This window comes from Microcaecilia unicolor, chromosome 6, assembly GCF_901765095.1.
Source record: "Microcaecilia unicolor chromosome 6, aMicUni1.1, whole genome shotgun sequence".
NCBI lineage: Eukaryota > Metazoa > Chordata > Amphibia > Gymnophiona > Siphonopidae > Microcaecilia > Microcaecilia unicolor.
The window spans coordinates 142,452,858-142,465,952 of record NC_044036.1 but is presented as its reverse complement, the minus strand read 5'-3'; the positions used below and the strand labels follow the sequence as shown (position 1 = coordinate 142,465,952).

At 45.0% G+C, this 13,095-nt stretch overlaps 1 protein-coding gene across 2 annotated transcripts in view; it reads right to left on the bottom strand.

Annotated features, from left to right (window-relative positions):
* Positions 1-13,095, bottom strand: part of CAMK1 (calcium/calmodulin dependent protein kinase I) — a 182,669-nt gene that overhangs the window by 94,019 nt on the left and 75,555 nt on the right. For both annotated transcript variants that reach the window (XR_003942642.1, XM_030208175.1), the window contains exon 4: positions 1,351-1,425. Coding sequence is in view for 1 of the 2 variants with exons in the window: in XM_030208175.1 (XP_030064035.1) it covers positions 1,351-1,425 (75 nt within the window). In the remaining variant the exon portion in view is untranslated. The remainder of the gene's footprint in view (positions 1-1,350; positions 1,426-13,095) is intronic.

The following is a 13,095-nucleotide window of genomic DNA, read 5'->3' as shown; positions in this document are numbered from 1 at the left end:
TTTATTGACCATTTGATGTTTTCAAGTATTTTATATAAAGGTTCCTGAAGCAGGCCAGAAGCCGAAACATGGTACTGTGTCGCGTCTTCACCAATAAACTTTCTACCGTCGATGGAAGTCTCCTCGTTTGTTTCTGGTTAGCCTGGTCCGGATGGCAGGAGAGTTTCATATCCTTGCCACAGCCTATTTCAGGCTTGTACAAACTAATTCTCTATAGCTAAGAATATTTCTTTCCTTTCTTTCTCTCTGTTCTGTGACCTTTGTATGACAGTGAGGAATAAACTTTCCTTCCTATTGTTAGACTCTGTACTGTAAAACTATTAATGCCTAGAGCCAATAATATTTCTTGTGCTGTTGCTAATGAGAAACAAAGATTCCTTTTCTTTTTCTAACTAGAGTTTTTTTTTTTATAAGAATAGCATGACCAAACGTGCAACCTAGTACACAAGGGTCTGCTTTCAGATGTTAGACACTATGCAAAATGACCCAACGCCCTGCATAAATACACTCAAAATCAATACAGCAAACTTCTGGCTTGGGACAGACCTATATAGTAGATGGACACAGCAGATAGGAAGTGCTGCTGAAGGGAAGAAAGCGGGAGGGGGTACATAAGTATTGCCATACTGGGAAAGACCAAAGGTCCATCAAGCCCAGCATCCTGTTTCCAACAGTAGCCAATCCAGGTCACAAATACCCGGCAAGATCCCAAAAATGTACAAAACATTTTATACTGCTTATCCCAGAAATAGTGGATTTTCCCTAACTCCATTTAATAACGGTCTATGGAAGTTAGCACGCCTACAGCCTGGCTTAGTAAAAAAGCAGAGATTTCATTATAAAAGTAAAGGACCCCTGTCCAGGTTGAGTTTCCGTGAGGCCCCCTCCCTTACAAAGGCTTACCAAGATGCAGTCTCTCGGCAAAATCTGGTCATTTATGCAACTTACTGTTTTATTTCATCGAGTGGAAATTCCCCATATATTTATTCCTGGTCACAGTGAATCAATAAGCTGAGTTTTGGTTTTTTTTTTTTTTAATCAGATGAACTAAGCAGGAAAACTAAAGGGAGTAACACCAAAATGAAGGATCCCCAAAGCCATCACGGCGTATGACTGAGCTGTTAAGGTTCCCGTTTCCGGGGGAGGGGGGGGGGGAAGATTTGTTTTGGCCAGTCCTGCTTTTGAACGTACACCCTAAAGCAGTGTGGCACTGTAGACCCAAATTCTGCCCCCTGAAATTTCTGCATCAGGATAGGGTTGTTAGAAATCCAGGACTGGCCTTAAACTACCCTCCTGGAAGCGGGTTACACAGGTTTCTGTGTTAAAAGGCAGGCTCCCTCAGTCTCTTACAGCTGCATAATGAGGTAGAGATGGCTTCGGCTCTCGTAAATATCCTCCAGGGACACGATGTTTGCATGCTTGATCCTAAAATGGGAGAGAAAAAGGCGCCTGGTCAGTCACTGACATGGTTTCTGCCTTTAGATATGCCAAGTTAGAGCACATGACACAGAGTCAGGCTTCAGCACTACAGATACAGTACGGACAGACAATCTCGATACAACTAGAGACCAGCTTAAATGAAGTACGTTCATAATCTCACAAGGGGGGAGGGGGGCGCTTTCAATCTGCAGGACTGTGAGGTACACACTTACCTTGTAACCTATTTTGAAAAGGGACCATTTGGGTACTTTGAAAATTGATACAAAGATAATTCATATATAAAAGTACCTGTGTATTTTTCATCTACCACCACAGGTGGCTAATCAGAGGAAACACTATGTGTAGTTTTGAAAATCAAACCTACATGTCCTCTTTTCCTGCCTCAACTTAAATAAAATACCCTTTCCCCATTACTAATACTACTGCTAATTATTTCTACAGCGCTACTAAAAGTACACAGCACCACATAAGAAAGACCCTGCTTTACAGAGCTTACAATCCATTCAAGACAAACAGGAATGATGAAAACAACATGGGTACTGAACAGGTGAATAAGGGGTTAAGATTTCAAACCAGCCTGACAAAGAAGGGCTTTTATCCTGAATTCAAATGGGGCCACAGACTAGAGACCTGCACGGGAACACAGGGTTTGCGGGGAAACTCCTCCGGGGCTGCGGTATCCCTGCAGGGACGGAAATAGTTCTGCAGAGTTCCCATGGGATGGAAGCAGTTCCCGCAGTGTTCCCCCGGAAATGTAAGCTGCACATGTGCCAGCCTCTCACCTACCAAGTTCTTTGAGTGCCACCTCTTTCTCCTCCTTGCTTTAACAGTGCAGATGCGTAAAGTCTTCCATTAATCCTCTCTGCTCCCGGGCTGATGCGCAGGCCTCAGCTCCGACACAGGCACGAGCATCAGAGGTCACCTGACTTACTGGCGCATGCATGTGGCTACCTCTCAGCACACAGTGTGAGCGAACCAGAGACAAGTCTTACGTGTGTGCACCACAGTGTTCCAAGCTGCAGCTTCTGTTCCTTCCTTGGCTGCAGTGCTGCGGCTCAAACCCAAAGAGAGACAGAGAGCTGCCTGGAAATTTTAGATACCATTAAATTCTTGTGGGGATGGGTTAGACTTCTGTCCCCGTTGCAACTCTTTACCACAGACGAGCATGACATACCAACTCAGGAAGACTATTCTAAGGATACAGCATAGCAAGATAGAAGGAACGGAGTCTGGAGGTGGTCGTAGATAAGGGGGACACAGGCAGCGGAAAGAGAAGGGGCACAGGGGCCATTGCCCCACCAATACAGTATCAGCATTCAGCAGCTAAAGATCCTTGGGGGGGGGGGGAGCTGGAGACTGGTCTGTTTAGCCCCTCCAACAAAAGGATGTTCTGTTGCCTCTGAATACAGCTAAGAGTAACTTACCTGATGAACAGGATTCCTGGGGAGGGTTGTAGGGAGAAATGCCCAGGAGCTGCAGAATGAATGGACCTTGGTGGTCAGTAAATGAAGTTTGAACAATATAAGGAAGAGGACAAGGAGCCAATAAAGTGACTTGAGAAGCGTATGTGCGAGTGTAATGACACTGGTGGAAGCGAATGAAGGACAGAGATGGTTCAGTGAGAGACCCGAGAGTAGCAGGTTGCAGTAATCTAGGTGGGAGGTGATAAAAGTGTGGATAAGGATTTTCATAGTGTTTGGTGATATTATACAGAAAGATATTACTGCATTGCTGGTTTATAGGACTGGTTATTGCTTCCCATAAGAACTGAAAGACATTTTTAAAAATCCCTTCCGAAGCAAATAGGAGAAAATTGCTGTAAAATGTATTTAAAACAGTACTTAGATTGTGAGCCCGCTAGGGACAGAGAAAGTGCCTGTATATTTAAGCTGCTTTGGGTATATCAAATGCATGACTCATACTCATGCCCAGAAAGACATGACAGGATATGTGCAAAGAAAGAGAGAGATGTCAAAGATGAACCCATGGTTACAAGCTAAGGAAACGGGGAGAATGACAGTATTATCCACAGAAAGAGAATGAGGGAAGAAGGTGGTGGATTTGAGAGGAAAGATAAGAAGTTCGGCCTTGGCCTTGTTCTGGTCCATATAATGGCGAGACATTCAGGCAGGCGGAGACCTGGGCCTAATTTATGGAGTGGAGAGGTGGATCTAGGAGTCATCAGCATTGAGATGATACTGAAAACCATGGAAGGAGATCAGAGCAAGAAGTATAGATGGAGAAAAGAAGAGATCCCAAGACATGGCCCTGAGGTACACCAACTGACATTGGGATAGCAGTAAAAGAGGATCCACCAGAGCATACCCTAAACGTGTGATGAGAGAGATAGGAAAACCAACACAAAAACCCCACCCACTCCCAGCCCCCAGGAACAACCTCCTTTTAATCCAGCTATATAGATACAGATCAAGTGGAGAGCTATGGCTGATACCCAAGCATCGAATGTCTAGATAGTGCAGTCAGAGCTGATGCTATCCAGATAAATCAGAAAAGCCTTTTGTTCTCTTAAATTAAATTGGTACAGTTATCTAAGTTAGTGGAAGGAATACTGTCTCTAACTGCATATTTCTCACTCAACCCATAATCACTCTGGCACTATCTCGATAGCTCCGGGGTGATCTGCAATGATTGTCATCAGATTTATCTGGAAAATACTGCTGAAAATCCAATGAGTGGCACCGGCAAGGTGCTGAACAAAAACTAAGACAAAATCGAGGTGTAGCGCAGCATTTCACAGAGTGCTGTTAACTCGACACTAACGCATATTTTACGTAAAGCTGACTACTGCATGTTCATATTTAGTCCGGAAGTGTCATTGGCTGGAGAGGCGCTATCAGCCAGTTGGTTTCACCCAGACTCCTGATGAAGACCTTGCGGCCAAAACACAATTCGCGTCGAGTCTTGTTCTTTGCCAGCTAATAAAATCTGTGCTACACCTTGATCTTGCCCTAATTTTTGTTCCATCACCTTGTAAGTGCAGCGGTCTGTTCTTTCTCGTTTTTGTCCTTCACTGGCAAGCTGCCAACGGATAAGTTATTTTGAGTAGCAAGCTACCATGAGTGGGTTAATTTTCATCCAGGACAACCTAGCTAGATAAACTGCTTTGAAAATAAAGGGAACCTCAGTAGCTTCATTGGCTGGGCTACTGGAAACAGAAATAAAAATGAAGAAAAATTCCAAGTAGCTGCAAATTAAAGCCATGGGACCACAGGCAAAGCAGGGGCCAGAACATTTTTTTTTTACTGGCCCCAGCCACTTTCTCCTCCTCCTTTAGACATCCAAGTTTGATTGGCCGTGTATTCCTTAATATGCTGCTACTATCAAATGATCCAAAATCTCAAATCGGTCGCCAGACAAGAGCATGCTAAACCGTGAAATCCATGCAGCGCTGCGTTGCTGTGCTTAAGCCGAGAGGGTCAGAGGCAGGAGAATGGAAGATAAGATTGAGACGGGGTGCACAGATGTACACACAGGAGATAAATCATCCTTGAATCATCTGGGCAGGCAGAAGAGCTCTAGACCAGGCAGGAAATTCAATGTTTGTATCTTTCTTTTCCAATATCCAGTTCTGCTTTACTTTTATCTCTAATTATCTGCACTGGCACAGGATGGATAACAAGGTATGAGAAATGTCAGAAAAGAGAGACTGTGGGTAAGAAGTATGCGGCTTTTGCTGCCAGGCGCCATTGTGGGTTTTCGACAGCTGGTAAATGCTTCTCTCCGGTGAGCATCTCCGAGCAAGTGAAAGAGGGAGAGAAGAGAAGCAAGCTGGGTCAGAAACAGAATTAACCTAGAATCAATGCTTCTCTTCCTCTCTAGATGGATTTCCTAGGGCAGTTGAGCCTCTGCTTTGGCCTTAGGGACTCGCCACACACAGAAAAGGCATCAAGTCCAGGTTAAAGAAAATCTTAAAGGAATATTCCATTCCAGGAATAAAATGTGCAACATTCAAAAGGAATTTACCGAGGCAAAAATGTCCTGACAGAAAACTGCCCTCCTGAAATGCAGATAAACGTCCACTCAGGAATTATGGTATGCACATGCTTGGTGGAGGAGTAGCCTAATGGTTAGTGCAGTGGGCCGAGAACCAGGTCAACCAGGTTCGATTCCCACTGTGGCTCCTTGTGACCCGGGGCAAGTCACTTAGCCCTCCATTGCCCCAGGTACAAGACCATGAGCCCACTAGGGACAGAGAAAATACCACTATGTAACATGTAAACCGCTCTGACTGTACCGCAGAAAGGGGGTATATCAAATCCATAACCCTGACCCGATAACAATAAGCTTGGGAGGGAAAACAGTATGTAGGTATCCTACTTTGCATACCTTCCCCTCACCACCTCTAGGCACATCACAGTTGTGGGTGCTGTTAGCCTTTTGTGTGTCCCACTCTATGTGGGCTTATTAAATACACATCTGTGAAATAAACACATAGAGGACGGTTAAGGGGAATGACATTTCTAGGTGCAATTTTTCTAACAGCACATGTAACTGCATATTACAGAGGTAGTTTTAACATGCATAGCTGGACCAAACTTTCAAAGAAAAATGGAAGAAAAACCTGGCTTATTACTTTTAATGTTTTTCCTTGTCAAGCTATATTAAAAACGTACAGATATCTGCTTGTTTTTGGAGTGTTGCTCCATGTTTTCACTGCTCACTACAGCACGCTGAGAACTCATCTGATACAGTGTTCCAGAAATACAGGACACATCTGCCATTTGCACCAGTAAGAACCATACGTCTATAAAACAAAGAAACAGAACAGGGAGACAGGTGAATGCTTCACAATCCCTCATTTACTTCCTTGGTACTGAAAATTTCCACACGGAGGGGTGGGCCAGAGGCTCACTGGACTCTCATGAAGATGAGCCAGATTCAATTCTTGACTTAGATCTTCTGCTCTTTCCATTCTCCAGGTCTCGAGGTGCAGAAGAGACAACACTCATATCCTCAGGGGATGGGAAAAACTGTCCCAGAATTCAGAAGGGCTCAAACAGGCATCATGCAAGCGCGATACCTACTGGCTGGATTCAAGGCCCCAATTTGCAGGGTTCCAGTGGAGCTCCTCAGGAGTCGGTGCTGGGGCCTATTCTGTTTAATATATTTGTGGGAGATATTGCTGAAGGGTTGGAAGGAAAGATGTGCCTTTTTGCGGATGACACGAAAATAGCCAATAGAGTGGGTACTCTGGAGGGAGTAGAAACAATGAGAAGGATGGTCGAATGGTCGAGGGTCTGGCAGTTAAAATTTAATAGTGATACTCCTACTGGGGTATTATTTTCCGTTCAGGTCAGCAAGTCTCTCCTCGTATGGTTTGCAATGCAAATCCCATACCATTTTTTTTAGCTTTTCTTTGCACCGCTTCCAGTCTTTTTATATCTTTAGCAAGATACGGCATCCAAAACTGAACACAATACTCCAAGTGGGACCTCCCCAACGATTTGTAGAGGGGCATCAACACCTCCTTTCTTCTGCTGATTATACCCCTCTTTATGCATCCTTGCATCCTTCTGGCCACGGTTATTGCCTTGTCACATTGTTTCTTCACCTTTAGATCCTCAGACACCAGCTAATCTCTCCCCTCCTATCCAGTATCTCTCTTTTGGGTTTCTGCACCCCAAGAGCATCACTCTGCACTTCTTGGCATTAAACTAGTTAAGAAATCGAGTCAGTTGGTGACCAATCATAGAACAGCTTTAAAAATGCTCTGTGATGTCACAATGTGCTCTGGCCACCCTGACTGCAGTACAGCTGAGATGCCCATTGTCCCTATAGAAAAGGGAAAGGGGAAGGTATTATATTTAAGTGTTGTACCTCTCTATGAATGTTCGGTGACAAAGTTATCAATTAAATTAAAAGTATAAATATATAAAAGAGAAATTCTCAATACAGCTGGGCTATGGACACGGACAGATGGTGCATTTCTTCAGCTACATGACGGGGAAGAGTAGAACGGAGGGGGAATAGGGGAACTCATAAGCACTGCTTCCCCACTACATCCAGTCCCAGTACCACCTCCTGCTGGATAAAAGGAGACTTTTACTTTCCCAAGTCATGTGGTTTTAAGGCTCTTCCCTTCCACAGTACTCCATTAAAAAAAGTTCCTATAAGTACATAGGTATTGCCATAGTGGAACAGTCCAAAGGTCCATCAAGCCCAGCATCCTGTTTCCAACAGTGGCCAATCCAGGTCACAAATACCTGGCAAGATCCCAAAAAAGTTGAATACATTTTATGCTGCTCATCCCAGAAATAAGCAGTGGATTTTCCCCAAATCAATTTAATAGCAGTCTATGGACTTCTTTTAAAACCCCGCTAAGCTAACTGTCTTTACCAAATTCTCTAGCAACGAATTCCAGAGTTTAATTACATGTTGAAGGAAAGAAAAAGTTTCTCTGATTCGTATTAAATTTACTACTTAGTACTTTGTTTATGTTTATTGAATTCAATACACCACTACTTGCTGTCCTCATGTTTGCCTGACTCTTCCCCCAGTGTCAAAACATACTGGGCATTTCCTTGCTTGGGGGAGGGAAACTGCTCTTTCAGAGTAAAATGTTCTCTGCAGTCTCTTTCATCCCAGATGAGGATAAAAATAAAGGTTCTTTTCTTCTTCAAGAGACGTTTCAGGTTCCATTACCTGATGTTTATTAAAGAGAGCTGGGAAGTAGAATTCACTGCATTTCTGAGTCACTGCAGATCTGAGTGGATTTCTCCTTCATGCGTCTGTGCACTTTGTTTTGTTTTATACCTGCATTTGTAGCAGCGATTTCTAATGCTTTACCGACATGTGAGAAACTAAAGACAAAGAGAATAAACAAAGCCAGAGAAGGGGGAACCGAAGAGAGTAAAACAAATGATACAAATGTGGGAGAAAAGCAAAAAGCAAGAATGAAAAGAAGAGGTAGAAACTGCAACAGGTGTTTCCAGTTTTGCAAGTGTGGAGAGATGGTGAAGGGTTTACTCACCACACCCAAATTCGGCCTCCGTTTTAAATGAGTTGTGTCACGCAATTGTTTCTTAGTTATGTCCACACATATTTAATTTTTTTTTGTATTTTTCTTACATTTGTACCCCGCGCTTTCCCACTCATAGCAGGTTCAATGCAGCTTACATATTATATACAGGTACTCATTTGTACCTGGGGCAATGGAGGGTTAAGTGACTTGCCTAGGGTCACAAGGAGCTGCCTGTGCCTGCAGTGGGAATCAAACCCAGTTCCCCAGGACCAAAGGATTTAAGGATGATCATACTGCATTTATATTTTATAAGGGATGTAAGAGACCTTGGGCATTTTGGATGATGAACTGGAAAGTGCAATGAATAAATAAACCGGGGGAATAATAAGTTCCTACAAATTTCAAATATTTTGAAAGCGTGGAAAGAAGATGAAGACTTGAGGAGGAGGGCATGGAAAAAGAAAACAAAGTGAAGAAAATGACAAGAGACAGGGGCAGAGGTGGATAAAGCAAGGGGATTAAAAAAGATTGCCATTGGGGGGGGGGGGGGGGAATTGGGTAAAAAGTTCTGGGTGGAAGGATCAGATTGGCAGGGTCTCACTTCCTAATGACATTACCAGCTGGTTTTCCAGAATCTAAAAAGGTAGAGGGTGGGAAGGCATTGGGAAACCTCCAGTACAATGCATGCCCTCCCCACTGGTCATATTCCTCTTTCGGAGGTGAGGGGCAAGACAGGAGGGGAGGAATGAGCACATGTAGGCAACCGCAGTTGCACTGCTGCAGGAAGAAACGAAGAAAGGATGAGGCAGCACCGAGAGTCGCTGGCTTCACGTGGGTGGTGACAATCCATTCTTCACTGTGAGTGAATGAAGGAAAAATTGTGGGGAGACTTGGGTTCCTTTGTTTTTAAATAGGCAATTGTCAAACGCAAATGAACTCTAGAAGCATCACCTCGTGGTGCTCTCAGTACATCTCGCACAAATGCAGAAATGAAACCAATTCATAAAAATAGAAAAAAGAAAAAAAAAAAGACAGATCCGCAGGAGGAAGGCAAGAGCAGAGAAAAGGATTTTTGAGACATGCACCCAGACCAGCCTTTTTGAGACATACACCCAGACCAGCCTTTTTTCTATTTCCAATCCTCTCCCTACCCCTTCTTTATCTGACATAACTCTCCTCTCCCAGCATGACCGTAGGTAGAGAAGAATGCCCAGGACTGGCACAGCGGGGATGTTTGCCTCAGGAGACAATAAGCCCATACCAGTATGTCCTCAAATCTGATCACATGTCCCATGAAAAACATCACCACCGCTGATACTCAGACAGAGATCAGTACCTGGGTTCTGCAACATAGAAAAATGAAGGCAGATAAAGATTATATGGCAGGGGTGGGCAAACTGCCAAGCCAAATGCAAAGCGGAGATAAGGAGGGCAAAAAAGGACTTTGAGAAGAAATTAGCGTTGGAAGCAAAAATACATAGTAAAAATTTTTTTAGATACATTAAAAGCAGGAAACCGGCCAAAGAGTCAGTTGGGCCGCTGGACGAAAATGGTGTTAAAGGGGCGATCAAGGAGGACAAAGCCGTAGCGGAGAAATTAAATGAATTCTTTGCTTCGGTCTTCACCGAGGAGGATTTGGGGGGGACACCGGTGCCGGAAAGAATATTTGAAGCGGGGGAGTCGGAGAAACTAAACAAATTCTCTGTAACCTTGGAGGATGTAATGGGTCAGTTCAGCAAGCTGAAGAGTAGTAAATCACCGGGACCTGATGGTATTCATCCCAGAGTATTAATAGAACTAAAAAATGAACTTGCGGAGCTACTGTTAGAAATATGCAATCTGTCCCTAAAATCGAGTGTAGTACCGGAAGACTGGAGGGTAGCCAATGTTACTCCGATTTTTAAGAAGGGTTCCAGAGGAGATCCTGGAAATTATAGACCGGTGAGTCTGACGTCGGTGCCGGGCAAGATGGTGGAGGCTATTATTAAGAATAAATTGCAGAGCATATACAAAAACATGGACTGATGAGACAAAGTCAGCACGGATTTAGTGAAGGGAAGTCTTGCCTCACCAATCTAATGCATTTTTTTGAGGGGGTAAGCAAACATGTGGACAATGGGGAGCCGGTTGATATTGTATATCTGGATTTTCAGAAGGCGTTTGACAAAGTGCCGCACGAAAGACTCCTGAAGAAATTGCAGAGTCATGGAATCGGAGGTAGGGTATTATTATGGATTAAGAACTGGTTGAAAGATAGGAAGCAGAGAGTAGGATTGCGTGGCCAGTATTCTCAGTGGAGGAGGGTAGTTAGTGGGGTCCCGCAGGGGTCTGTGCTGGGTCCGTTGCTTTTTAATGTATTTATAAATGACCTAGAGATGGGAATAACTAGTGAGGTAATTAAATTCGCCGATGACACAAAATTATTCAGGGTCGTCAAGTCGCAGGAGGAATGTGAACGATTACAGGAGGACCTTGCGAGACTGGGAGAATGGGCGTGCAAGTGGCAGATGAAGTTCAATGTTGACAAGTGCAAAGTGATGCATGTGGGTAAGAGGAACCCGAATTATAGCTACGTCTTGCAAGGTTCCGCGTTAGGAGTTACGGATCAAGAAAGGGATCTGGGTGTCGTCGTCGATGATACGCTGAAACCTTCTGCTCAGTGTGCTGCTGCGGCTAGGAAAGCGAATAGAATGTTGGGTGTTATTAGGAAGGGTATGGAGTCCAGGTGTGCGGATGTTATAATGCCGTTGTATCGCTCGATGGTGCGACCGCACCTGGAGTATTGTGTTCAGTACTGGTCTCCGTATCTCAAAAAAGATATAGTAGAATTGGAAAAGGTACAGCGAAGGGCGACGAAAATGATAGTGGGGATGGGACGACTTTCCTATGAAGAGAGGCTGAGAAGGCTAGGGCTTTTCAGCTTGGAGAAGAGACGGCTGAGGGGAGATATGATAGAAGTGTATAAAATAATGAGTGGAATGGATCGGGTGGATGTGAAGCGACTGTTCACGCTATCCAAAAATAATAGGACTAGAGGGCATGAGTTGAAGCTACAGTGTGGTAAATTTAAAACGAATCGGAGAAAATTTTTCTTCACCCAACGTGTAATTAGACTCTGGAATTCGTTGCCGGAGAACGTGGTACGGGCGGTTAGCTTGACGGAGTTTAAAAAGGGGTTAGATAGATTCCTAAAGGACAAGTCCATAGACCGCTATTAAATGGACTTGGAAAAATTCCGCATTTTTAGGTATAACTTGTCTGGAATGTTTTTACGTTTGTGGAGCGTGCCAGGTGCCCTTGACCTGGATTGGCCACTGTCGGTGACAGGATGCTGGGCTAGATGGACCTTTGGTCTTTCCCAGTATGGCACTACTTATGTACTTATGTACTTATGCACCACTGAATTTTATGCAGCCCCACCCCCACACCCCACTCCCGAGACCATGGGAAGTATACCACAGAAAACCAGAGTTTTGGTGACTTTAAATACTGTATTTTGCAAATATTTTCAGAATAGTCACTGTAGCAGTTTGTTTCCTTCATTTTTAGTTAAATAAATAAGTAAAAATTTGTCAAAGGTCTATGGAGTTCTGTGCATTTCCGGTTACAACATTATGTAACGCTGCGGCCCATTACGGGTAGCGCCGACATTCATGCAGCCCTGTGCGTACAAAGATTGCCTTACCCTGCCCTATCCAGTCTGCCCATCCGTGCTATCTACTCTCCCTATCACTCCCTTAGAGATCCAATATACTTGTCCCAAGCTCTCTTGAATTCAGATACTGTTTTCGTCTCCACCACTTCCACCAGGAGGCCGTTTCACAAATTCACCACCCTTTCCTTGAAGAAATATTTCCTCAGGCTACTTCTGAGTCAGTGGCGTAGCTACGTGGGGCCACAGGGGACTGGGCCCCCATAGATTTGGCCCTGGACCCCCCTGCCGACGACCCTCTCGACCCCCCCCTCCCGCTACCAACCTTTCCCCACCGCCGCGGGCTACCTTTGCTGGCAGGGGACCCCAATCCCCGCCAGCCAAGGTTCTCTTTTTCCCGCGAAGGCTTCGTTCTGTTTCTGACATCCTGCACTTACAACGTGCAGGACGTCAGAAACAGAACGAAGCCTTCGCAGGAAGAAGAGGACCTCAGCTGGCGGGGATTGGGGTCCCCCGCCAGCAAAGGTAGGCGGCGGCGGGGGAGGGTTGGCGGCGGGAGGGGGGGTTGAGATGGTCGTCAGCAGGGGTCGCCAAAGTTGTTGTTGGTGGTGGCGGTGGGGGGGGGGGGTGGCTGCAGCAGCGGGGGGGGGGGGGGGGGGGTCTGCAGTGTGCCGCTGGGGGGGGCTAAAATGTGCCCCCTCACCTCGGGCTCTGGACTCCCCCTCCCACTGAAGTCTGGCTACGCCGCTGTTCAGAGTCTATCCCCTTCCACCTTCATCCTACGAACCCTTGTTCCAGAGCTTCCTTTCAACTCGACTCCTGTGCATTTATGCAATGGATGTATTTATATCCCCTCTCCCGCCTTTCTTTCTGGGCACATGGAAAGCAAATTGTGTAGAGAGGAAAATGTCTGAGCCTATTCTATCAAGGAAAGCCAGCACCTACATTCCTTATAGCAGTGGTTTTCGGGACACACTGGTGTGTCCTCAAGAGGTGGGAGGTGTGTCCCTTGAAATAATCA